The 26,615-nt window shown below is 44.8% G+C and overlaps 1 protein-coding gene across 3 annotated transcripts; it reads right to left on the bottom strand.

Annotated features, from left to right (window-relative positions):
• Nucleotides 1-672: 672 nt before the first annotated feature.
• Nucleotides 673-24,696, bottom strand: tfr2 (transferrin receptor 2). Of its 3 annotated transcripts, XM_061709967.1 has the most exons (18): nt 24,573-24,696; nt 20,545-20,694; nt 19,849-20,041; nt 16,819-17,002; nt 15,452-15,592; nt 9,419-9,527; nt 9,101-9,343; nt 8,857-8,996; nt 8,615-8,790; nt 8,415-8,534; nt 8,210-8,292; nt 7,941-8,004; nt 7,783-7,850; nt 5,669-5,739; nt 5,512-5,596; nt 4,289-4,513; nt 4,068-4,208; nt 673-1,168 (listed from the first exon to the last, which is right to left on the bottom strand). In XM_061709967.1, exons 2-18 carry the CDS (start codon nt 20,563-20,565, stop codon nt 914-916), a joined length of 2,319 nt encoding a protein of 772 aa, XP_061565951.1. In that variant the 5' UTR covers nt 20,566-20,694; nt 24,573-24,696; the 3' UTR covers nt 673-913. The 3 variants fall into 3 exon arrangements, with proteins under 3 accessions (XP_061565951.1, XP_061565953.1, XP_061565952.1); XM_061709969.1 differs by lacking the exons at nt 20,545-20,694; nt 24,573-24,696 and having other exon boundaries at nt 15,452-15,554; nt 16,819-16,974; nt 19,849-19,959; XM_061709968.1 differs by lacking the exons at nt 20,545-20,694; nt 24,573-24,696 and having other exon boundaries at nt 16,819-16,974; nt 19,849-19,959.
• Between the last annotated feature and the right edge of the window lie 1,919 nt (nt 24,697-26,615).

Genomic DNA, 26,615 nt, shown 5'->3' on the forward strand with positions numbered 1-26,615 from the left:
CCGTAGGCAAGGAAGAGATCGAGGGTATGATTAAAACAGTGAGTCGGTTTGTTTACTTTGTGTGATATGCACAATGATTCTAAAAGAGAATTAAAAGCTAACTTAAGATTTCAACATCCATATGAATGTTAAAGTCACCCACTATGATGAATTTATCTCTACTGATCAATAAACCAGAAAGGAAATCTAAAAAATTCAGACAGAAACTTTAGAGAAGCACCAGCAGGGGGCCGGTACACTACCACTAACAAAACTGGCTTCTTTGATTTCCAGCTAGAGAGTTTTACACTAAGCGTGAGGCTTTCGAACGTATTATAATCTCATTTAGGTTTAGATTTTATTTGAAGACTGGAGTTATAGATCGCCGCTACTCCTCCGCCTCGGCCCATGCTTCGAAGAATATGATGATTTAAGTAGCCGGGCGGAGTCGATTCATTTAAACTAACATACTCTTCCTCCTGTAGCCACCTTTTGGTTAAATGGAAAATATCACTCCTGGTCTCGGTAATTAGATCGTTTACTAATAGAGACATGGAGCTTAACGATCGTATATATAGTAGTCCACATCTAATTTTTCAGTCTTAGTAAACTTTTGGAGGGCGAGGAATTGACACCAATTCTATTTTACTAGGCACCTTGTTAGAATCACCAATTACATAATACATTCCTATATTTTTATTGACAGACGTTAGTCCCTGAGAAGCAGCAGAGAAGTAAGACTGCAGCTCTGCATCCTGGCCTGGACCCTGTGTGTGCAAGTGTGTATCAGTGTGGGTGCAGGTGTGTATCAGTGTGTATATCTGTGTGTGTGTTAGTGTATCCGTGTGTGTAGGTGTCTGTATCAGTGTGGGTAGGTGTGTGTAACTGTGTGTGTGTTAGTGTATCAGTGTCGGTGTTAGTGTAGGTGTGTGTATCAGTGTGTGTAGGTGTGTGTGTTATGGATGCTCCACACGTCTCCGTTCAGAGCGTGGGCGGCTCCCTGCAGTGTCCAGGTGAACAGAACCAGCTGTCGTCTGAAGCGACTCTCGTCGAAGCGTGCCGGGTCAGAGGTCAGCAGGGCCAGATGCTCAGTGAGCGCGCTCAGAGTGTGGTTGCCGCGGCCGTGGATCACATGACGGAATGGCGTCTCCATCGCAGACACGTACTGAGACAGGAAGTAGTACTCCACCTGCAGAGTACACCAGACAGTAAGATGAAGCATTGATACACATGTATCGGTGTACATGTACTTTCCTGTGGATGGATGATGTCACATCACATACACTGGTGTTCTACTTTAGTTTTTAACATGTCTTCAGGTTGTATCCAGTCAGAACACAGAAAATGTATTGTAATATAGTACTCAGCAGTGGTGACAGATATAGTGGAGACCAGAACACATCCTACACACTCCCTCACTGGGAATCCCGGATTTAAGGATTCATCTGTGGTTCGGCTGTCTGCTGAAGGAGATCGATTTCTTCAGAGGAGTCCAAGAACAGATGTCCAGCTTTTCTAGTCTCACCACTCTCGGAGGATTGGCTCCTGAGGATCCTTACCCGCTGTCTGGACCCGGCCGATTCACTAAGGGGCCGTTTCCTTACCTTACATGTGAATCCGTCCTCCCTGGGTTCATGATGCAGTGTTGTAGAAGCGTGTACAGATGTAGTACTTATACCTTCATTGTGCAGGTGTTGTAGAAGCATGTACAGATGTAGTAATTGTACCTTCATTGTGAAGGTTTTGTAGAAGCGTGTACAGATGTAGTACTTGTACCTTCATGATGCAAGTGATGTAAACAGATGTAGCACAGATGTAGTACTTGTACCTTCATGGTGCAAGTGTTGTAGAAGCGTGTACAGATGTAGTACTTGTACCTTCATGGTGTGAGTGTTGTAGAAGCGTGCACAGATGTAGTACTTGTACCTTCATGATGTGAGTGTTGTAGAAGCGTGTACAGATGTAGTACTTGTACCTTCATGATGTGAGTGTTGTAGAAGCGTGTACAGATGTAGTACTTGTACCTTCATTGTGCAGGTGTTGTAGAAGCGTGTACAGATGTAGTACTTGTACCTTCATGATGCGAGTGTTGTAGAAGCGTGTACAGATGTAGTACTTGTACCTTCATGATGCGAGTGTTGTAGAAGCATGTACAGATGTAGTAATTGTACCTTCATTGTGAAGGTTTTGTAGAAGCGTGTACAGATGTAGTACTTGTACCTTCATGATGCGAGTGTTGTAGAAGCGTGTACAGATGTAGTACTTGTACCTTCATGGTGCGAGTGTTGTAGAAGCGTGTACAGATGTAGTACTTGTACCTTCATGATGCAAGTGATGTAGAAGCGTGCACAGATGTAGTACTTGTACCTTCATGATGCAAGTGTTGTAAACAGATGTAGCACAGATGTAGTACTTGTACCTTCATGGTGCAAGTGTTGTAGGAGCGTGTACAGATGTAGTTCTTGTACCTTCATTGTGCTGGTGTTGTAGAAGCGTGTACAGATGTAGTACTTGTACCTTCATGATGCGAGTGTTGTAGAAGCGTGTACAGATGTAGTACTTGTACCTTCATGATGCGAGTGTTGTAGAAGCGTGCACAGATGTAGTACTTGTACCTTCATGATGCGAGTGTTGTAGAAGCGTGTACAGATGTAGTACTTGTACCTTCATGATGCGAGTGTTGTAGAAGCGTGTACAGATGTAGTACTTGTACCTTCATGGTGCGAGTGTTGTAGAAGCGTGTACAGATGTAGTACTTGTACCTTCATGATGCAAGTGATGTAGAAGCGTGCACAGATGTAGTACTTGTACCTTCATGATGCAAGTGTTGTAAACAGATGTAGCACAGATGTAGTACTTGTACCTTCATGGTGCAAGTGTTGTAGGAGCGTGTACAGATGTAGTTCTTGTACCTTCATTGTGCTGGTGTTGTAGAAGCGTGTACAGATGTAGTACTTGTACCTTCATGATGCGAGTGTTGTAGAAGCGTGTACAGATGTAGTACTTGTACCTTCATGATGCGAGTGTTGTAGAAGCGTGCACAGATGTAGTACTTGTACCTTCATGATGCGAGTGTTGTAGAAGCGTGTACAGATGTAGTACTTGTACCTTCATGATGCGAGTGTTGTAGAAGCGTGTACAGATGTAGTACTTGTACCTTCATGATGCGAGTGTTGTAGAAGCGTGCACAGATGTAGTACTTGTACCTTCATGATGCGAGTGTTGTAGAAGCGTGTACAGATGTAGTACTTGTACCTTCATGATGCGAGTGTTGTAGAAGCGTGCACAGATGTAGTACTTGTACTTTCATGGTGCGACTGTTGTAGAAGCGTGTACAGATGTAGTACTTGTACCTTCATTGTGCAGGTGTTGTAGAAGCGTGTACAGATGTAGTACTTGTACCTTCATGGTGCGAGTGTTGTAGAAGCGTGTACAGATGTAGTACTTGTACCTTCATGATGCGAGTGTTGTAGGAGCGTGCACAGATGTAGTACTTGTACCTTCATTGTGCAGGTGTTGTAGAAGCGTGTACAGATGTAGTACTTGTACCTTCATGGTGCGAGTGTTGTAGAAGCGTGCACAGATGTAGTACTTGTACCTTCATGATGCGAGTGTTGTAGAAGCGTGTACAGATGTAGTACTTGTACCTTCATTGTGCAGGTGTTGTAGAAGCGTGTACAGATGTAGTACTTATACCTTCATTGTGCAGGTGTTGTAGAAACATGTACAGATGTAGTACTTGTACCTTCATTGTGCAGGTGTTGTAGAAGCGTGCACAGATGTAGTACTTATACCTTCATGGTGTGAGTGTTGTAGAAGCGTGTACAGATGTAGTACTTATACCTTCATGGTGTGAGTGTTGTAGAAGCGTGTACAGATGTAGTACTTGTACCTTCATGATGCGAGTGTTGTAGAAGCGTGTACAGATGTAGTACTTGTACCTTCATGATGCGAGTGTTGTAGGAGCGTGCACAGATGTAGTACTTGTACCTTCATGATGCGAGTGTTGTAGAAGCGTGCACAGATGTAGTACTTGTACCTTCATGATGCGAGTGTTGTAGGAGCGTGTACAGATGTAGTACTTGTACCTTCATGATGCGAGTGTTGTAGAAGCGTGCGGTGGTCGGGTCGTGCAGGTCGCTGTAGTCGATGGCTCGCTGCAGCGTCTCCGCTGCTCGGCTGTAATCCCCGCGAGCGCTGAACAACCACTGAGGAGAGATTCCTCTGGTCTGAACAGAGACAGGAGATGAGTGACATCATGGTGACATCACAGCATCTGCAGTAACAGCAGGTGAGTCAGGTGAGTCACCTGCAGTTCGGCGGCATGTTTGCTGAGGTGAGCGCTGAACTGCAGTACTGTCTGAGCGTAGGAAGTGATGCGCAGAGGCAGGATGTGATCATGGGCTAACCTCAGCACCATCTCCCCCACCAACTGCCCGAGGCTCCGCCCAGCCACCTGCAGACGCCCCCCCAGCACTTCCTGTAGGCGGGAGATGGTGTCCAATGGCGTATTGACGAACGGATAAGCTCGCTCCTGAACACACACAAGACATGACTCTTCATCATCCTGAGACACAGGAACGCATCACATGATCTCAGTCATGTGACATCGTGGAACTTTTCATACGATGGACGAATATGCAGATAATTCTTAAAAAACACATCCAAGATCAAATGTCACTTAAATGGATATAATGCATTAAATAATGATATGATGCATCACAACAGAACAGGAAGTTTGAAAAATCTTGAAATTAGTGAAGACTTGAATCTACATGTACTTCTCCTGGCTTTCCTACACCTTCTCCCTGGTCTCACCATAGATCCCTATGTCATCTGCAAACATCATAATCCATTGAAGACTCTTCTCTGACCTCATCTGTCAGCCTGTTACCATAGTAACCAGTAAAGGACCCTTAACCGATACTTGACGCAGTCCACCCTCTACTTTGAATCCTTCTGTCACATCCACAGCACTCTGATGAAAAATGTTATTTTCAGTCATTCTGAACCGTACTAACATTCAAATCATATTTTAACAGAGCTGCAACTGCTGTACTACTGATTTATTGTGTCACTCCTGCATCAACCTTTATGCATCCAAAAGATCATAAATTCACTAAGAGGAGCCATATTGCTGAGTCTTTATTCTTGGGTGTTGTGACGCTCAGCTAGATGTACAGTATAGGTTAGAAACAAATCAGGGTCACTTCCAGCTCATTATATGGTATAATTGATAGAAATACCATAAATATAGATACAATGGCAGAAATAACTAAGCCCAATACAACCCCAATTACAACCGCACCAAATTTCCCAACATCCTCTTTACAAGAATTCCAACAATGGTCTCATCCACAATAATGTTTGTTACGAGTGTTTCCTTTCGTGTAGTTAGGAAGCAGGGTCACAAAACGTATAAACAATTGTTCCCAAACCAAATGGTAATGGTTTCAACCGTACTTGCTGTCGGTTCACAGTATTAATGTTATTAACAAGTACTAATGTTATGTTTATATGCAGTAAATGTACCTCAGTGAATCTGAGCTCTATGGCTGGAACTCCTGCGAATGCAGTGAAACTGTAGGCTCCGCTGTTCAGGTACAGAGGCTTCACTCTGAGAGGACAGCAACATCTCATTGATCTGTCATGACAGTCACATCCATCATATCTGTCACCGGTTCCTCACATCCTCCAGCTGCCTCCATCTCTCTCAGCCTGGCTGTAGATGGTCTGACCTACATGTCTGGGATGCTCCACCTACAGAACAGAGAAACCAAACAGGTAACAAGCTGCTTGTAGAGACGTTTACTCCTGCAGTTCAGTCCTTTTAGTCTGGAAACCTGACTGTCTGTTTGGGAATAAGATGAATACTCTGTGTGCTGACAGGATGAACAGTAACCTTAAGGTGGCAGTGGTCACACATGATCCAGTTAACCTCTACAGATTCACTTTAATCAAGTGTAACACAACAATTGTCAATACCCTTGATCCAATTTTATTCAATTTTATTTATATAGCGTCTATTACAACAGAAGTTGTCTCTTTGTTGATCGACTTTGTTGTCGTTTCATCTGGCCTTCGGCCGCATGTCTTGGACACTCGGGTGAAGAGAGGGGCTGAGCTGTCAACTGATCACCACCTGGTGGTGAGTTGGATGCGCTGGCGGAGGAGGAGGTTGGACAGACCGGGCAGACCCAAACGGATTGTGAGGGTCTGTTGGGAACGTCTGGCCGAGCCCTCTGTCAGGGACATCTTCAACTCCCACCTCCGAGAGAGCTTCTCTCGGATCCAGGGGGAGGCGGGGGACATTGAGTCCGAGTGGACCATGTTCTCTGCCTCCATTGTCGACGCGGCGGCTCGAAGCTGTGGACGCAAGGTCTCCGGTGCCTGTCGTGGCGGAAATCCTAGAACCCGGTGGTGGACACCGAAAGTACAGGATGCCGTCAGACTGAAGAAGGAGTCCTACCGGGCTATGTTGGCCGATGGGACTCCTGACGCAGTAGATAGGTACCGGCAGGCCAAGCGAGCCGCGGCTCGGGCAGTCTTGGAGGCAAAAACTCGGGTCTGGGAGGAGTTCGGGGAGGCCATGGAGGAAGACTTTCGGTCGGCCTCGAGGAAATTCTGGAGGACCGTTCGGCGCCTCAGAAGGGGGAAGCAGTACTCTGCCGGCACCGTTTATGGTGCAGGTGGGGAGCTGTTGACCTCGACTGGGGACATTGTCGGACGGTGGAAGGAATACTTCGAGGATCTCCTCAACCCGACTGACATGCCTTCCACTGAGGAAGCAGAGGGTTGGGGCTCGGAGGCGTGCTCATCCATCACCCAAGCCGAGGTCACCGAGGTGGTTCGTAAGCTCCTCGGTGGCAGGGCACCGGGGGTGGATGAGATTCGCCCTGAGTACTTCAAGTCTCTGGATGTCGTAGGGCTGTCTTGGTTGACACGCCTCTGTGACATTGCATGGAGGAAGGGGACAGTACCGCTGGGGTGGCAAACCAAACAGCAACCAAAAATGTAACCATTTCACGTTTTTAAAACGTTCCAGATTTACATTATTCTGACGAGATCTGAAAAAACCTTGCAACCACGAGCAAGCAAGAGATTATATACATTTACTGAGTGAATATTATGAAAGTGAAATATGTATTGCTAGAAATGTAATCAAAACGCATTTCTATGCAGAAACTAACTCAAAATATTGATTTTCTTCACTCAAAAATGAAAAATGTCCACCGTGTTTGTTGGTATCACGGCCAGAATCTTAAAAGTCACGTGACTTGGGCGCAAACCGAATCGGCAGAAAAATGTAACAGTTATACGTTTTAAGGGCTAAAAAACGTAACAGTTATACATTTCAAGGGCTAATATTGTAGCCCCTCTACGTTTTTGCACTTTGGACCAACGTAGGCAGGGTACGTTTTTGTGTGAGACTGGGTTGTACTACATGTTTATTAAAATACATGCACCTTCAGAATGTTTATTCATTTTAAAGCCAAGTGGTGACCCAAGCATCCACCCTTTAGTAAAGAAATAAATTCTAATTTTGTTTTGACTGACAGTTTTGAAGGGAGAGAGGGTGCTTTCTATCACTTTAAAAAAAGAACGATTGAACAAGTAATCAGTCAGAGATCCCAGTAATAATAAACAGTGATTTAAACTGAAACTTGTTTGCTTGCTTCCACCTGTCTGCATGGATGTCTGGTAGATGCCTGCTGACATCCTGACCTGTGATTGATTTTTCACCTGTGTAAACAGCGTGTGCAATGTGAGAGAAATTGTAGAAAGAGGAAATTGTAGAATTACCTGTTTGATGGCAGATTCCAGTAGGTCAACCAGCAGAGGACTGGTGTACGCTGACAAGACATCATCACCTGATGGACAGTCAGTAGTTACCTTTATCACTCATGTGGCTGACTAATGACATTAAAGTGACTTCTGATTGGCTGAGCGTGCTGCTTTACCCATGATGGCCTGATCTAGACTGAAGTAGGCCACAGCCTTCAGGTGGAGCATGGACAGGTAACCCTGCAAGAAGAGCTAAAAGGTTAGCTGATTATAATGGCCACAGCACTCATATTCAGAGTTTTGGTTGTAATAATGTAAAAGTTTTCCATCAAAACAACACTGAGGACTTTTTTATGTCAAAATGTCAGTTTCATCATGGGGAACATTATTATCAATGAATCCTAAAACCACAAAAGTTGCTTTGTGCCACTTTAAGGTCATTAACCTCGAGCCATTCAGTCGCTCCAACATTCCCAAAGTCTCCTGCATCCCAACTGACGAACAACAGGCTGCGTCTCGGACTAAAACCTGAAAAATGAATCAATTAATGTGTATAAATCTTGAACTAACATGTGAACCTCAGAAGGAGCTCCATTAAGATCTGATTTTAAAAAGGAAGTACAGTACACTTGTGTCCAGGTGAGTCCTACCCTTCTTTGTCATGGCTGAGAAGGTCCGGGCGAGCTCCAGCAGGATCGCTGTTCCGACCCCAGATTTCACAGCTCCTGGACCCAGCGAGTCCCTCTGAGCCCCCAGGATGATGTACTGGTCTGACCGGGAGACATGCTGGTTTACTGCTGCTGCAGAGCTGCAGAAAACTCGCCTGTACGCACCTGAGCAGTCAGAATACCTGGTTCCACGCGGCCCTCCAAGGACGAGAAGATGTTATTGAGGAGGACAGGTGTCATCACGTTGTGGACTGACATGTGGACTCTTCGTCCAGAGCTGAAGTCTGGACCGAGCACACAGCGGACATATGGCAGCCGACCGCGCCACGACGGCGGACAGGGCGGACCGGTCAGCTGACTGAGATACAGAGTACTGTGAGGTCATGGTCCCTCCTGAACAGGACACCTGAGGGGCGGGGCTTACCTCAGCAGCTTTGCTGCCACAGCGGCAGTGATGGGCAGGGCTGGGATGCGAGGCAGGCCGGAGGATGGAATGGGCAGGAACTTAGTGTGACTGAAGGAGGGAAAGCCGGGTGTGAAGGGGTCACCTGAGCCCAGGTGCACCTGCAGAGGAGAAGCTGATTCATCAGGAGCACACATGGATCACAAGTGTATGAGTGTGTGTGTGAGAGTGTGTGATTGTGTGTAAGTGTGTGAGTGTGTGTTACATGTTCAGAAACGGCGGTCTGTGAGTTCAGTCCGAGGCGGCGGGGGTCCTGCGGCAGGTCAGCAGGGTCGGGGTAGATCAGAACTCCACCTGCGCCGTTCCTCTCAGCCAACCAGACCTTCTCAGCAAAGCTGACTCCGCCCCCAACACGCATCACTACCACACAGCCGATGGCAGACACACCCACACTCTTTAGCCAGTTAAAGTCCTCTGGCCGACCGTAGTTGGCGTAAACCACACCCCCCTGCAGAGACAAAGGTCACGTTGTCATGGATCGATGTTTCCATAGCAACTGACACATCCTGGGCCCCCGGCTCACCGTGTAGTTGCCCGTGGCGCTGTACGGACAGAAGTCAGATGGGTTCAGAGGAATCTGTTCAGAGACCAGACCGGCAGAGTCCAGCAGCTGCAGAGAGCTCCTCTGAGTCCTGCAGATGGACAAACCCCCCTGATGGTCAGACCACAACACTGCTATCTGAGACAGCTGGACGTGGACAACTCTCCACATCTATCTCTTAACCAGATGGAGGAATAACCTCCAGCTACAGTGGAGAGACTTGTAGAAGGTGTGAAGAGAAAAGTCTGCACTGGAGTTGTAAGACAGTTGAGACAGACATGTGAACTGATGAGTGCAATAAAATAAAGTTCAGCATGATAGGATGCACCGATCGATCGACAACCGATCGGTATCGGCCCAATAATGGCCCTATCGGTTTTGTTCAGAGATTGGAAAATAATAGTTCAAAGCGGGCCGATCAGATGACGTTTACAACAACAAACCGCCGCCCACGCGTGCGTTCCCACACCTCATACCAAGGTGTCGTAAGGGGACGTGGCAGTCTCTACAAAACATCAACACTGAAAATGGCGTCTGTTTTCCAACATTGTGAAGTAAAGTTTCAATTGTTCACGCAAGATCAGCGCTAAAACCAATATGTCAAAAAGGAAACTTATGAGCTGAAAGAAACTTGAGATGGCTAAAATAGCTGGCTAAAATAGCATACAAACGGTTAAGTTGAAACTTATTCCTAAAATAATTTCTAAAAGACTCTTAGTCGATGGGAGACGTCCTTTAAACTAGGAAATAAAGATTTTGGGAAAAAAAATAAAAATAAATCTTGTGCGAAATAATGCTGGACACCACAAGAGCTTCAGAGGCATACCTGCCAACATTGGGCTGTGAAAAAGAGGGAGATTTTCTGGGTTAGCGGTTGGAATGCTCCACTCACAACATCCCCGCCCTGATATAAACAAGGCGACTTTTAATGAGCTTTAAATCCATAGCTACAATGACATGTGCTAAAATGTACCTCCCAAAATGATTCTACAGCCTTCTTGGAGCCAAATAAGTTTAGTATTAATAACAATAAAATACAATATTTGTAGAATTTTCCAGGTTCCCTTTGTCACCCAAGGACCTGTTGTAATTGTAGGTGTCAGACGTTGCAGCTTCAATCACTTTCTTGGAGGGTACATACTTGTGGCCAGGGCTGGTATGGTTAATCTTGCAAGAAAGGAGTGCGCAAAGAGTAGAATTATCCATACTCATTGTGTTTTTTTTGAGGATCTTTTTCATGCTGAATGACCTCTCTGAGCCTGCATTGCTGTAAGGGATGCAGAGTATTGCCTTCATCAGTGATGCCAGATTTGTAAAGCTGAGGAGAGCTTTCCCTAGAAGAACCCAGAACCTTCAACTCTCTCTTCCTGTGGGAGATCCTTGCTTGCTATGACTTGATACTCCACCAACTCTTCCCTCAGCTTTTTTTCAAAGCATTTTCTCAAACAAAACAAATTTTCAAATTTTCAAATAACAAAATAACATATTTTAACCATTTTCCAAACAATAAAATAACTGAAAAAATCTGAAAAATGGTTCAAATATGTTATTTTGTAACTTGAAAATTTTTAAATATGTTTATGTAATGCTTTGCTGATGAGAGAATATGTTTCTCTATTTTTCTTGTTTTTGTGAGGGGGGATATATATTGTTTTTCGGGACTACCTTGTTCTATATAGCTGATATAACATGAATTACTGTGGGATCAATAAAGTTCTTATTTTTGCCATCTGAGAAAATTAAACATATTATATTTGGTGCCTAACTGTTTCCCAAGTATATTAGTGCGTCTGTGAATAAATAAATGAGACGTAAAACGTAAATTTCTTTGTAGAAAGGCGCTTTATGGAAATAAGTCCATTTACTTGTATTAGTTTACAGCGCAGTCTTGCCACATCCAATATGGTGGCGACGTTGACGTATCGCAGCAGCTCCATGGGGCAGAGCTTGGACGTAGGCAGTGCTTTTGGGTTGGGTTGCCAGGTTTGTCAGGAACCCGTTAATATAATACATCCATGCAGGAACCCCGACATGTGAAACACCATTGACTCATTTCACTTTAAAATCGGGAGATAAGCGGGAGAAATTACAAATCGGGAGCAGGGCGGGAGAAATGGTTGAAAATCGGGAGACTCCCGCTTAAATCGGGAGTGTTGAAAGGTATGCAGAGGACGTTTTGGCTAGAGTTTAGAGATGGAATAATATAGTTTTTTTTAATCATTTTAGGCCCTGAATGGAGGCATGGTGACGTAGAATTGTCAAATTGGGTTGATTCACCATTCGAATGGTTGCAGATTACTTTTGTGATACTGTATTTGACCCGGATTGTATGGAAATTGGATTCTTGCCATTGCAAGTAGCTGTGTATGATTGGGTTGATTGTGACACAGGGGTGGAACATATCAATAATTTTTCTTTATTTTGTCTGTCGTGAAGTCACGTACTATCAAACGAAAGCGTTAAAGCTACTCTGGCTCTGTTGACCCATTTTGGCTGAACAGGGGCATAAAGCCAGCCTGTCCAAACTGCAGTTTGCTGCCCCAGAGGTTACGTTTCTGGGTCATGTCATTTCGGGGGAGGGCAAATCCCTCTCACCTGGCAGAATTAAGGCCATTCAAAGAAAAAATGCCAAAACCGGTCACTAAAAAACAAATGATGTCATTTCTGGGCTTCACCAGTTATTGTCGACAGTGGGTCCCGCATTATGCTGAAATTGAGGCACCATTGGCAGCAATTGCCCATGGAAAAGGCCTAAAAAGCATCAGACCCTGTTACCTGGACTGACGAGGCTGACAAAGCTTTCACTGACCTAAAACTGAGGTTACAGATGCCTCCGACACTTGGACTGTCTGACTGTTCACAACCTTTCACCCAGACTGTGGACGAAAAGGGGTGTTACATGACTTCAAGTGCTACTACAAATTCTTAACCCTTACCCTTTTGCCAACAGCTGAGGATGGAGAACCACACGATTGTGTGGACAAGCTAACATCTATTTGTTCCCCAAGACCTGAATTTGAGTGATGTTGCAATTGACAATGCTGACTTTGATCTTTTTGTTGATGGTTCTGTTTCCAGGGCTCCTGCTACGTGCAATAACATTGCAAGTATTGCTGTTTTGGGGCGTTTGTCCCCAAAACACTCAGCTCAGACAGCTGAACTGGTGGCGCTGACAGAGGCATGCAAGTTTGCTGAAGGGAAATCAGTAAACATTTACACTTACAGCAGATACGCCTGGGGTGTTGTTCATGATTTTGGCCAAATTTGGCGTAACAGGGTTTTTTTTTTACTTCCACAGGTTGACCGATGGCGCATCATGTCCTAGTGGCCACCCTCCTGGATGCCATGTTGCTGCCTTAACAAATTGCTGTGTGTAAATGTGATGCTCACACTAACAAATCTGATTTTATCTCTCAAGGAAATGTTCGAGCTGACGCAGCTGCAAAAAACTGCGTCAAAACAACCCTTATCTCTCAAGGTAAAGCCTGTTTCCCTGCTCTTTCCTTCCTCCGCTGTGACCTCAGTTGAGATTTCTGACCTGCACTTAAGGGCCTCACACACTGAAAAACAGTCCTAGAAGAATGCAGACCAGATCCAAAATTTCCTATTTTATTATGGTTTAGCATAAAATGCTAAAAAGGGTGGAATGTAATGGGAAAATCTGGTATAACAATGTTTACACAAATCCTGTTTTCAAGTGAACATTCCTTGGCAAGGTCATGCTCCTTTGACACAGAGTCTAGCACGGTTGCCATGGGTTATATTTTGTCTAGTTGCTCCCAGCCTGCCCATTATAAGATAGCGTGTGCTTAAACAAGGGTAGGGGCATTTACGGCTGACTGTTCGTCTGATCAGATCGGCATTGTGTGACCCTCCATTCATTAAATGTTTTTCTCTTTTCATTAAAACTTCAGAAAGACGGCTGGGTGTGTCCTGATTGACAGGTTCCACTGTTGAGCTCCTACCTTCATATGTTCATGTGGTTGATTGTGAGATTGTTACAGCTCCACTCTTGTGTAACTTATCTGGTGATGTGGGGACTGTCGTGTCCTTCATGTGGTCGTGAACTTAGGGGTGGGCGGTACACCGGTGTCATAGTCATCACCGGTGTGACACTGCGCCACGACATGGATTTTGCAATACCGTCAATACCGTAATAAATCAATTATAAAATAATAAGCCTAAATAAGGCATTAAAAACGTCGGTGATATGCAAGGTTTGCTGCCGTGTTGTGACAGCAAGAGGTGGAAACACAAGCAACCTGTTTCATCACTTAAAAAACGCGCACGCCCGTGAATATGAAGAGGCAACCCGGGCCAAAACGAGCGCAAGTGGGACCAGCAGCTGCTGCTGGGACCGCTGCTCTGCTGGTGCTGCTGAGCGGAGCACGTCCCAAGACTAAACAGCTTTCACTGCAGGCATCGTTTACTGCTGCTACACCTTACGACAAGAGTAGTAAGAAATGACAGGGCTTAAAGTATTCCGGCACCGTGCCGGATCTCCGGCGTACAGAGTTTTTTTTTCTCGGCGTGCGAGTTTGACTGCTTAAAAAAAAAAAAAAAAGGTTTGAGAGAAAAAAAAAAGTCAACCGAGTTCGTCTACCAATGGAATGAGAGGAAAGCAGCTCTGGCTCAACCAAACTAACACCGGCCAATCAGAAGTAGAGCTGGGCGGGTCTTTGACAGCACCAGAGCGCAGAGCGCTGTTTCAACCTGCTGGAATAAGAATCACTGACTTCAAGATGGAGAAAAAATTAATGAATGTTGGTTTAAAAGAATCTTTTTGCCCAGAAGAAAAAAAGAGTGACAAAAAAATACCCATAACCATGTTCTTCTCTCGAAAAAACACACCTGCACCGCAGGCTTTAGAAGAAAAAGACGTTACAGCGCGAGTCGGGATGCAGCGGCATCAGAACAGCAGTGGAATGTGCGAGGCGGTGCTGATCTCCGCTATTTGAAGCTTTGTATAATAATTATTAAAAAAAAAAAGGGTTGCTACTATGTGAATATCACCTATCACGGGTTCTTTTTGGAACGTAACCCTCTCGAAAAACAAGGGATTACTATGACTACTCATGGCATAAACCTGTCAAGTTTTGGATTTAAAATTAAGGGAAATTTTCCACCACCCGCTGTCCAACCAGCCCAACCGAGGTCCAGTATTACATTTTAAGACAGGTTTACAAAATATTTAAAATATAATATATATATATATATATATATATATATATATATATATATATATATATATATATATATATCTTTAGATCTTTAGGTTTTTTGCCAAATAAATAAGTTGAGAATGCATAATACTCTCCCATGTCTCTTTTTGATAAGGATACTACCATTTACTTATTATATTATAAAAATATTAACCTTATTCACATAAAGGGACAGGACAGGCTACTCCTCCCAAAACGTACCAAAAAATACCGTGATATTATACCGTCACCGTTCAAAAGATGAAAAATACCGTGATTTTAGGTCATATCGCCCACCCCTACGTGAACTTATTGTTGACGTCACGTTTCCTCGTATTCTGCATTTCACTGCATCACCAGTGAGCATCGCCAACGGACCAAACCTCAGAAAAGTGCGTACCCCAGCCTTGATGCGTGAGTGAAGGACTGCAACTTTTCACGTTCAAGTCACATTTTGAACATCCGACTGTGAGCGTAGAAAGTGGCGTACACACGTTTTCTGTGCGCCACCTCTATGTACACGAGGCCCCTGGTGTCTCATGTACTCAAAATTAAATCTCCAGGAAGTTCTGCTGTCTTCAGGTTTGTATCAGAAATTCAGATTTCTTCCATCTTCTAAAACTTTAACCCAGGTGTTCCTGATAAAACTAAGTTTGGGTTTGACAAGTCACACGACCTCTGTAGCTCAGAGGTTCTTCTTGAACTGGTCCCATTTTTATTCTAACATGGATTTTACCTCCGAATTGTTTTTATTCATCCATCCATCTGCTTCAGTGTTTAAATGAAACTCATCTCATGTATGGGCGGGCCTTACCTGTCGGGGAACTGCAGCGTGGCGTGCAGAGACTCAGTCCAGGTGTGGTCCATCTGCAGCTGTCGGAAGCGGTGCAGGATCTCTGAGGCGAGAGAGGTTCCCTCTGAGGAACCCGGAGGATGAGATGCCCTGCTGACTCGACTGACCACAAACACTCATAACTCACCAGTCACAGCCTCACGTCACCTCTAACACACGTTATAAACTTTAACCTGCTTGTATCTGAACACAATAAAGAGAATGTGATGGAAACTCTAACCTGTGAAACAAAACAAATAAAATTGTAAATAAAGTCTCTAAATTGCGTGAATTCTTCTCTATACCAGCATAAAACGTATTCTTATTTATTACTATTAGTCTTCAAACAAATAATCCTCCTGCTGGTGTTCTAAAACAATAATGTAAAATTAAAACATTATGTAGATTCAATCAAAGGTGTGGTTTTCAATCATCACTTAAATGAGTTAGTTGGATGTGACACCGGTGTTACCGCTGAATCATTTCTCCTATATTTCTGTAAATCACATCTTTATTACTTGTGTTATTTCCTTTTATTTAAACATTGGTGTTGTTTGTTGAGAATTCATTGTTCATGATCAGATGAAATGATCAGAGATGATACTTTACGACTTGAATGACTGAGCGGTGGTTAAATGAATGAATCAGCTGATTTTGATTTCAAATCCTCATGAATTCAGATTTATTTTTGGTTCTTATTGATTTGAACTCTGTCACTAACAGAAATTTTTCTAATAACCGATGACATTGATGTAATCAAATATCGTCTTTAAAAAAACTGTTATCGTCCAGCTCTGCAGGAGGAATGAGATCGGAAGAACAGTCTAGAACCAGGCTCACATCCAGCAGGGTTTCTGTTCTCAGGTTCTCCTCCAGTGTCTTAGATTATTCATATTAGGATGTGTGCTCTCATCATACATATCTATTATTATTAATACTATTATTAGGGCCCGAGCACTTACAGTGCGAGGGCCCTCCCCTATTGTATCTGTAGGAGTTTTTTTCCTTGTTTTTTTTTTCCTTGTTTTTATTTTTCAGAGAAGTCATCCTTACACCGTCAGTGATTGTAGCATGTAGCAGCTGGTTTCTGTAGTAACAGTTTTGAGTGTTGCCTCAGCTGTCTGGTGACAGAATAGTTTTTTTGTTTTTGAAAGAAACTACTTTTATGGGTAAAACCTGAGGTTTTCTCGTGTGTAGCATGTGTAAGTTGTATCATGCGTTTGCGTGATTAAAGATGGAATCACAGATGTGATTACAGCTGTGGGAGGGTACCTGTGGACTCACATACCTCAACCTCACCCTGTAGTTAAGTAAAAGTACTCGGGTACTATCCTTCTGGGTAATTGTACCTGGCAGTCTTGTGGATGTCTTCATCCTGCAGCAGCTCGTTCATCATCTCCCTCAGCTCTCCCAAGTAAAGCCCCGCCCCTCCATCTGCAGTAGTGCTTGCTCCACCCCCCTGTTGATCACCTTCCTGCCCCACCTGGGAGCATTGACTCCGCCCACTGAAGATGACAAAGGCCAACAGGAAAGCTGGGAGAGGAAATGTAAATCACATGATCAGTGTGTTTGAGTGTTTCTTATATTTGTATTCTAGTGGGGACTTCTACCAGAAAACAGTGACTTGTGGGGACTTGTTTCACTGTGGGAACAAAGACTAGTCTCCACCAGCAGAGCTCCCCAGACAGCTCTATAATAGTACAATAGTACATGTCACTGCCCCTTGTGGTGAGAAGGGCTACTGCATTCATGCTATTTATTCAATCATGAACACCTCCTGTATGTCATGTCCAGTATTACAGCTGATCAATTTATCGTATTTTAATCTTTTAATTTCTTGTTCAAACAAACTAATTAATAGACTTATTTAAAACATTGTCTGAACTTAGAATATAAAGAATTTGTTTTCAGAATTATTGTCTAATTCTTAAGTTGCTAATTTACCAAAAATAAATAAATAAAATAAAATAATACAATGTCTTGATTTCACCACGATGTGGTGGTGTATTGTCACAACAACACCCATAGTTGTCTATGTTCAAAATGAACATAGACATTGTCTGTTATTCTGCTATTTTACAGGCACTGTTGTGCTAGTATTTTAAAAGAAAAAAGTCTATATCACTGATATTTGGACTCCACATTGTTCCACAAACTTAAAATCGTCACACTCTTTATCTCTGCTCCCTGTAGCCTCACCGTTCCTCTTGGGTTCCCCTCGTCCACCCACATGTATTCTGTCTTGCTGCAGCTAACCTTTATCCCCTCTTTTCTTGACATACCTCCACCCCTCTAGATGTTCCTCCACCATCTCCAGGCTCCCTGTTCTCACTGATCACACTATCACCCGCAGATGTTGAAGGACATCAGCCTCTTCTCGTAGATGGCTTCAGTGTTTCTAGTCCAGTCCAGTTTATTGTCTATGTGTACTCAGAGGTATTTATACTTCTCCACAGTTCCCACAGAGACCCCCTGTATGGAAGCAAGGGTCACTGATGTTTTGGTCCTTCTCAGATCCACAACCAGTTCCTTTGTCTTTGTCAGGCTAAGCCAGCGGCGTAGCTATAGACAGTGCAGGCAGTGCAGCTGCACTGGGGCCCGGCACGCCAGGGGGCCCGTCACGGGCCCATGATGAGTGCGAGCGGGCCCCGTAAATAACTTGTGACTAGAGTGACTAGAGTCCTCTGTCCACACTGAACGCGTTATCGGCCCCACGTTCTACCACGTTCTTTTGGATGACAGCGGAGACTCGCCTTTTAAAAGGCTGATTTATGGTTCCGCGTTACACCAATGCAGACCTTATGGCGTAGGGTACGCGGCGCACTCACCGAGCGGTGCACCATACGCCGTAGGCTACGCCGTCGATTTTACGCGGAACCATAAATCTGCCTTTATTCACCCGCCCGAGACTCTCCTTTTATTCGCCCCACCAACCGCCCGTGCGCTCCCTTTGCCAGCTCTGCCAGCTGCAGCTTTATTGAGGTTTTTGTAGTGAAATGAGGAGGAATCATAGAGATAACTTCTCATTTCAACTAACTGGATCAGCCGTTCCTCATCATGACTGTTTCCTACAGCGCTTTCAACCGGGTTTCAACACAGCCGGCAGGAAGAAAATAGAAGCAGGTCTAACGTCCGACCAAAGTGCGGAAAAAAACGAACAAAATAACGGCGTGTGGTGACGCAATCAAACAGCGAACAGCTGGAGTGAGCGGCGTGTTCGTGGTGTTAAATGCAGCAAACATGTCAGCATGTCAGATCATTACTGGGATGTGGGGAAAAGCAGAGGAGACGAGAAATGATCAAATAGGTACCAGATCCTGTTGGATCCGGCACAAATTAAGCCCTAATAAGATTAAGATAAGATTCTTATTATTTTATCAGAACCTTCCAGCTCCTTGGCGATCTCCCTACAGCCAGCTGCCACTTTATTGAGGTTCTTGTATTGAAATCACTGTTTCCTACAGCGCTTTACACTTTTTTTTCAACTTTCAACCGGCTTTCAAAGCGACCGACAGGAAGAAAATAGAAGCAGGGCATGCGACAAAAGTCCAGCTCAAAACGGCGCGCCGCGTCGCTCGCAACCAGGGTAGACAGTGCAAATAAAAAATAAAGCAATGGAACTGTTTTTGACGCTGACGCTCGAGCCTATAATATATTGAAGGTGGAGAGGCGGAGCTCCCAGCATGCAACGGGTAATTGAATGAGGTTTTATTTTATATTACTTTTTGTTTTCTACTGATTGTAAAGTGAATGTGCAGCGATGTATTAATGTTGATATAAACTTTTACTCAGCAAGCGAAGGTTTCAGTGGATAAGAGTCACCGCACGCTTATGATATTAAAGTCTAGTCTAGCCACCGTGAGTGAGTAGGTCTATTCAGTTAAAGACGTTGTCCTGCAGTTTGCGTCTCAATGTACAGTGCGACATACTAACGGCCCGTACATCGGTCTTGCACTGGGGCCCGTAGACATAACGTTCCGCCACTGGGCTAAGCTGTAGATGGATCTTCTCGGACTACTTGACAAAGTTGTTGACCACAGCCTGACACTCAGCTTCATCACCCTCATTGAAATGTCCAACAATTGCAGAGTCAGAGTTCGGTGCAGTAGTTGAAGTCTGTAGTGTAGACCGTGAAGAGGAAGGGAGAGAGGACAGTGCCCTGTGGAGCTTCACTGTTCCTCACTGCTCTGACATGAGTGTTGCAACCGCACATACTGCGGTCTTCCAGTCGAGTAATCCATTGTGCATTTAGTACGGTTTCTAATCCTATTCAATCATCAAAATATTTTTCTACTAAAGTTATTTTCTGTCACGCCTTCAATTCCATGAAAACTCCAAATATGGTTCAGTGTTGTGTTTGTATCTGGGGGTGTGTTTACCTGCTGCAAACATGACTCCGCCTATACACATCTGCACGCAGCTTCTCCTGTAACCATGGTGATATCGCAGCACCGACACTCTGATGTCACAACTAGGTCCCGCCTCATCCTCCTCCAGAGCTGCAGACCTAAGCTCCGTCCACTGAGCTCCATCAACCTCGTCCTCATCATCAGACACACCCACCAGGAAGGACTACAAACATGACAGAAGTGTTACTGTCATGGAAAATGTAGGCAATATATGTTTTACAACAAAAGGTCAACAGCAGTAAGTAACAGGGTGGAGGAAGGGGAACTAAGAGGTGTAAATGCAGATAAAAGGGGTACATCTCTTTTATAATGTTTACCTTCCTCTAAAAGGACTAGCCTCCTTATGTTGGGGTCAGATGGCCACAGCGTCCCTTGAATGACCTGTCAGTTTCCTGTCTTTCATCTAACCACCTATATAACTTGTCAGTTCCTTGTCAGTATAACATGTCAGTTCCTACTCTTTCCTCTATAAAGTAAGTGTAACAACATGTTGCCTCAGACTCAACTGTCCAGCCTGTTTGCTGCATGTTGACTCTCCTGATTGCGCATCATCTCGAGGTCACTGATGTTGTATTTTTTTTTTAAGGATCTGTACTTTACTCAGCAGTAACCAGGGTATACAACCAGAGTCCAGAGGAGGCAGAGCTTATTTCAGCTGAGTCTCACCTGTGATGGGTGGGTCGCCATGGCGTCCTGGATAGTCCGCAGACACAAACAGAACGTTTGTGTTCTGCTGGAAGCTTCTAGCAGCTGAGATCTTCAATATGTCAAACCAATTATTCGATGTCTCGTACACAGGAGACAGGAGATGAGGAGCTAGGAGACAAGGAGATGAAGACAGAGGAAGTTCAAATCTTTAAGAAGTTTAAAACAGTTTGACCCAGTCTCATGAGCACAAAAACATCCAAAATGTTCCAGAATATCAGGAGAAACATCGGATATCAGCTAAAGGAGTCAAAATAGAGAAGAAAGATGGCCAAGAAAAGTGACCAGAGAGAGCAGAGAGACTACAGAGACCAGGGACCAGAGATCAGAGAGACCAGAGAGACCAGAGAGATCAAAGAGACCAGAGAGATACATGAAAATAGATGGACTAGAAACCAGAAAAAACCAGAGACCAGTAAGACCAAAGACCAGAGAGATCAGAGACCAGAGAGACCAAACACCAGAGAGACCAGTAAGACTAAAGAGACCAGAGATAACAGAAAGACCAGTGACCATAGAAACCAGAGACCACAGAGACCAGAAAGACCTGAGAGATCAGAGACCAGAAAGACCAGAGAGACCAGAGTGACCAGAGAAACCAGAAAGACCGAAGAGACCAGAGACTAGAGAGACCAGATAGATAGATGAAAAACAGAAGGACTAGAAACCAGAGAAACCAGAGACCAGAGAGACTAGAGGGACCCGAGACCAGAGACCAGAGATACCAGAGACCACAGAGACCAGAAAGACCTGAGAGATCAGAGACCAGAGAGACCAGAGAGATCAGAGAGACCAGTGACCACAGAAACCGGAGTCCAGAGAGACCAGAAAGACTAAAGAGACCACAGAGAGTAGAGAAACCAGAGACCAAAGAGACCAGAAAGACCAGAAAGACCAGTGACCAGAGAAACCAGAGACCAGAGAGACTTCAAGAACCTCGAATTAACTTGTCACTGAAATGAGTTACAAATAAACTTGTCTTAATTTGTTTTTACAGCTGGCTGCAAGAAAACAGCAGTTCAGACATTCAGAGGAAAACTGGTGGTTTAGTGACATGATCAAAAGCGAATACTTCACTACTACTGAATGCTGATTTTACTAAACTATAGTGTAAGTATAGTTTACACAGTACATTAACATCTGTACAATCTGCATGATGGTTTGTTGACCTCCAGAAAAGTTTCCAGCATGCGTCTAAATCACGTACTACATCCCATATTGCAGTGCACCTGTTCAACCAGAGCTGTTGGGGCAGTCATGTGACTGGTTTCCTATACTGCTACCAGCAGCAGAACTTGGATCTGGTTGGTGGTATTGTGGTGGCTGTTTCCTTACTGTTAAAGGGGACTTTTCTCTTTCCACAGTACCCTAGTGCTGGATCAGGATGGGGGACTGGATCCAAGAAAAAGTTTGTTTTTTTTTTTTCAATTTTTTTTTTATCCTGATTTTTTCCCCATTATATCACCCAGTGCTCCTACCTAAGTGACAGTCCAGGGGCCTCATCTATAAAGCTTGCTTGCGCATAAAAAAGAGCCTAAAAGATTCACAAGCCACCTTCTACGCAAAGGCTTGGATCTAAAAAGAAAAAACTAACCGAAAGATCTGCGTATCCCTACGGCAACCCGGACCCTCCCGTAAGAATTTACTTAAGACACGGGGAACTGGCGACGCAGGCTGTGAGGTGGTGAAATGAAGCCAGATTCATGTCATACTCTTAATAATGTCATCACATATCACAACATATGTCAGACTTATAATAAAATAGCGCTGATCGTGTCCCTCTGTGTGTGAAGCTCAGCGTGCGTCAGGCCTCTGCTGCTGCTGCTGCAGCCGCGGTGCAGGACACGCCGGGAACCTCCTCTTCACCCACTGCTTTAGGACAGAACAAATGAGGGGCTTCATAGAGCGTTTAGGGGCTCCATGGAGCCCCTAATTTCTTCCCTAAAGGGACACAGATTTTTTTATATATATAATGAGTTTTACGCGCGCGTGAAACCTTTACGTGCGGTTGTAAGCCTAAATCAGGGTTCCGCGTTAAAACGACGCAGAGCCTATGGCGTAGGGTACGCAGCAACGCGCACCTACACCGTAGGCTCTGCGTTGGTGTGACGCAGAACCATAAATCAGCCCTGAGCAGCTCTGAAGGGAGACGGGAGGGAGGAGGGAGAAGGGGGTGCGGGGCTGTCGGGCTGTTCTCGCGTCGCCTTCGCACAGAGTGTCTGGATGATTTGCAATTACAGGTTGAGCCTACCGTTAGTTTTTAAACTGTAAAAAGTGGGGGGGACAAAAACATGATTTTGAAAAGACGGGGGATGTGTGTCCACCTGTTGCGCCGGGGGACTCACGGCGTTTAGCGCAGCAACGCCGTGCTGGCACTCACTCTCTTTAATTATTTTATACTATTTATATACTCTTTCTACTTTTACTGTCACCACCAAATAATGTCGTTTTCCTGTCCTCCACCTCATCCACAACATCTAGATCTCAGATCTCAGTGAAATTCAGTGGCACGGTGGCTGGACACGTCTCATCATGCGTCTCATTCATTCTGACGCCAAACAGGCTGCAGGAAGCTGCTGCGCATGCTCAGCAGGCTCATCCATATGCAAATACTACTTTGCATTACGCTTTTGAGGTAAAAAGTGGGCGTGTAGAGGGCGGGATATGAGGCGGATTCAGCTGCGCAACCCTCCAGCTGGACTGTGATTTATAAAGCGAACATTGCGTGCAAGTGTGCGTGCACATGGTTTTATTGATCCGTATTTTTTTGGCGCCCGCCATTTTCGGGTTTGGGTGTACGTGCACTTTCAGTATGACTCCTACGCAGTCCATTTTAAATGAGGCCCCTGGGCATTGCCATCGTCTACCAACCCCGGGAGGGCCCTGGACTGAGCTCAGGTCTCCTCCTTAACCTGAGGAGTGAGCAGGCCGCTTCTTTTCACCAGACAGGGTGGGGTTTCTCCGGCTGGACGTAGCGCGTGGAAGGATCACGTTATTCCGGCCAGATCCTACCCACCCCATCTGGCGCCCCGGTTGGCAAGAGGGGGCATGTATAGCCCAGGACTGTGTGCATGTTTTTTTTAGGGTAGCTCACATTAGCTACCCAAGGGAACACAGGGAGAACATGCAAACTCCACACAGAAAGGCCCTTTCGCCAACCCCACCCAGGGTGTGGGTGCTGAAGTCATGGGGGAACTAACACGCATTCAGCGCCCACAGCGTCCCCGGCGGGAATCGAACACAGGACCTTCTTGCTGTGCCCCCGTTCCCCTCCAAGAAAAAGTTCTGATGTTCCTTAGTGAAACAATAACGATTTTTGTTATTTCATCAGCTTTGTATTACTTTAACTAATTTGGAGCAAATTAACCTGCAAATTAACCTGCAGGTGAAATCTCTTGAGATGACGTTTGTTGTTATTTGGTCCATATGAATAAATCTGAATTGAATTGAACCCTGAACACATTCAGCAGTGTTGTGTTTGGGTCTGTGCTGGTCCTGCTGGTCTGTGTTGGTCTGTGCTGGTTCTGCTGGTCCTGCTGGTCTGTTCTGATTCTTTTGGTCTGTGCTGGTTCTTCTGGTTCTGCTGGTCCTGCTGATCTGTGCTGCTTCTGCTGGTCTGAGCTGGTTCTGCTGGTCTGTTCTGATTATGCTGGTCCGTGCTGGTCCTGCTGGTTTGTTCTGATTCTGCTGGTCTGTGTTGGTTCCGCCGTGATCCATCCATGAGGGAGGTGACGACTGAAGCAGAACATTCCTGAATACTCACCTTCAGGAATGTTGCAGAACATCAGCAGTGTTAGCAGTCTGGAGGCTACTAAACTTCTGCAGAATTTCCTGGAGGGACAGAATCTACATCCCACCGGACCAGGTACCTGAGTGCTCACCGCCCACCGACAGGGGGACAAGGTCAAGACCTGCTTCACCGGTCTGGTCAAATCCTCCTTCACTGCTGCGCACTCACAGAGACACGAAGAAACACACAAACACCTCACCTTTGGTCTGGACTCAGGACGGTCCCAGGTCAGATCCTGATCTGTACAGGTTCAGGTTTGTCCCAGATCAGATCCAGAGCTGTATGGGTTCAGGTTTGTCCCAGGTTAGATCCAGAGCTGTACGGGTTCAGGTCGGTCTCAGATCCAGAGCTGTGTGATAGATCTTGCCCAGGGTCAGGATGGACTCTGGTCCCTCCCGTCCCTCAGCGCTGTGATTGGTTGATCGCCAGAGTCAGGGGTCAACGGTGTGTTTGATCTGGTTAACTTTATTAACAGCTGAGTAAACACTGATCTCAGGTTCTTGACTAAATCTTCTCTTTGTTTTTGTCGTTAAAGTGTTTGTTTATTTCTTATTTTACTTACAAGAGACACAAACTTTTTTTTTCAATTCAATTTTATTTATATCTATTACAACAGTTAGACGTGAGCTGGGTTTAGACCGTCGTAAGACAGGTTAGTTTTACCCTACTGATGATGTGTTGTTGCTATAGTAATCCTTCGTCCACCAGGTTTACAAACAAAGAAAAAAAACCTACAAGGACAACACCCTTCTGTAGCATGGGCCGATTATATCACTAGTGATGTGATTCATGTTTCATGTGTCCTTTACGTATCGTAAATTTGCTTCTGATATTCCTGGTTGCCTACCCAGCCTTGGAAGTTATATTATGCCAATTCTCCTTAATTATGTCACATCCTAAATTTCTTTGCCATATTACTCCCAGATTCTCAGTGTTCACAGTCATAGTTTTAGCTATAGAACAAGACTATAATAGTTAGTCTCAAATATAGCTTCGTGGTAGATATGCTGCTATAGGCCTATGTTGCAGGGGGCACCGACATGATCCACTGGGCGGTGCCCCTCACCCTTCTTCTCCTCTCCTCTTCCTCTCCTCTCTTCTCCATTTCCTTTTTTATTTATTATAAGTATCTCATAGCCATCATTTTTCTCCATCGCTCCTGTAGTTTCTTGTGCTGGCCCCCCTTTTTTTCTTTTGTGCATGTTTGCAGGCCGGAGTTTCGGGAGCTGCGTGCTGGCCTGCGATGCTGCCCCCCCCCCCCATCCACCCTCGGTCATCCCGTTGCTGCTTCCACCTGCCTGCGCCCCCCTCTGGTCATCCCGCTGTGTTCTGTGTGCTGCTGACGTCCCCGACCCCCCCAGTCTGACCCTCGGCAGGAGGGTCCCCCCCTTATGAGCCTGGTCCTGCTCAAGGTTTCTTCCTCCTAAAGGAGAGTTTTTCTTGCCACTGTTTGGCTTAAGGCTTTTCTCCCACTAGAGGAGTTTTTACCTGCCATTGTTTATGTAATAATTGCTCAGGGGTTTATGTTCTTGGTCTCTGAAAGCGTCTAGAGACAACATCTGTTGTATTAGATGCTATATAAATAAAATTTAATTGAATTGAATTCTGTAGTTTCATCGTATTTGTCACAACCAGGCCAGCACGCATAATTTAATGAGAATATTTTATTTTTTTTTCAGTTCTGGGCCCCCCCCCCCCCCTATCGGAGGGCGTGGCTGCAGGTCACTACACTACATAAACAGGAACACATTTGTCAAACAAAATAAAACAGACAAATTAATGAAAAATTACTGAACAAGACTTGGAGGTTGTATAGGCAGAACAGACAAATAATATTTAGATGTTGTAATGGTGATTTTATGTCATACAGGATTCAAACGATAATGAGGCCTGGGCACATGTGACTGTTGGTTTGTTGACTTTTATCGGAGAAGATGGACCGGTGTCTTCAAGTCATCTCCACTTAAACCCACTACCAACTGCCATCATCATGGACGGAGGTACGTTGTTATAACATCTCACAAACCTACAACAAGCACTTTCACTGTTGTCTGGCCTTGTCTTATGCTCTCAACTAAAGTTGCTTTTTAAACAAAAATTATGACTAAATGTCGTCGTCAACGAACCTTTATCACCTTAGGAAAACGAGACGAGACGCAATGAAAATGCTGGTCATGTGATGATAACGAAAATTAAATATATAATGCAATATCGTAGACCGATAAAAACGAGACTAAAATAT

Source organism: Cololabis saira, chromosome 20, assembly GCF_033807715.1.
Source record: "Cololabis saira isolate AMF1-May2022 chromosome 20, fColSai1.1, whole genome shotgun sequence".
In the NCBI taxonomy this organism is placed as follows: domain Eukaryota; kingdom Metazoa; phylum Chordata; class Actinopteri; order Beloniformes; family Belonidae; genus Cololabis; species Cololabis saira.

Excerpts from the sequence above, each read along its gene's own strand:
- tfr2 (XM_061709967.1), bottom strand. The coding sequence starts at position 20,565 with ATGGCGACCCACCCATCACAG. Across the intron at positions 20,042-20,544 it reads TGGCGACCCACCCATCACAG|TCCTTCCTGGTGGGTGTGTC; the intron begins GTGAGACTCAGC and ends TCATGTTTGTAG. Across the intron at positions 5,597-5,668 it reads GATGGAGGCAGCTGGAGGAT|AGTGAAGCCTCTGTACCTGA; the intron begins GTGAGGAACCGG and ends CTGTCCTCTCAG.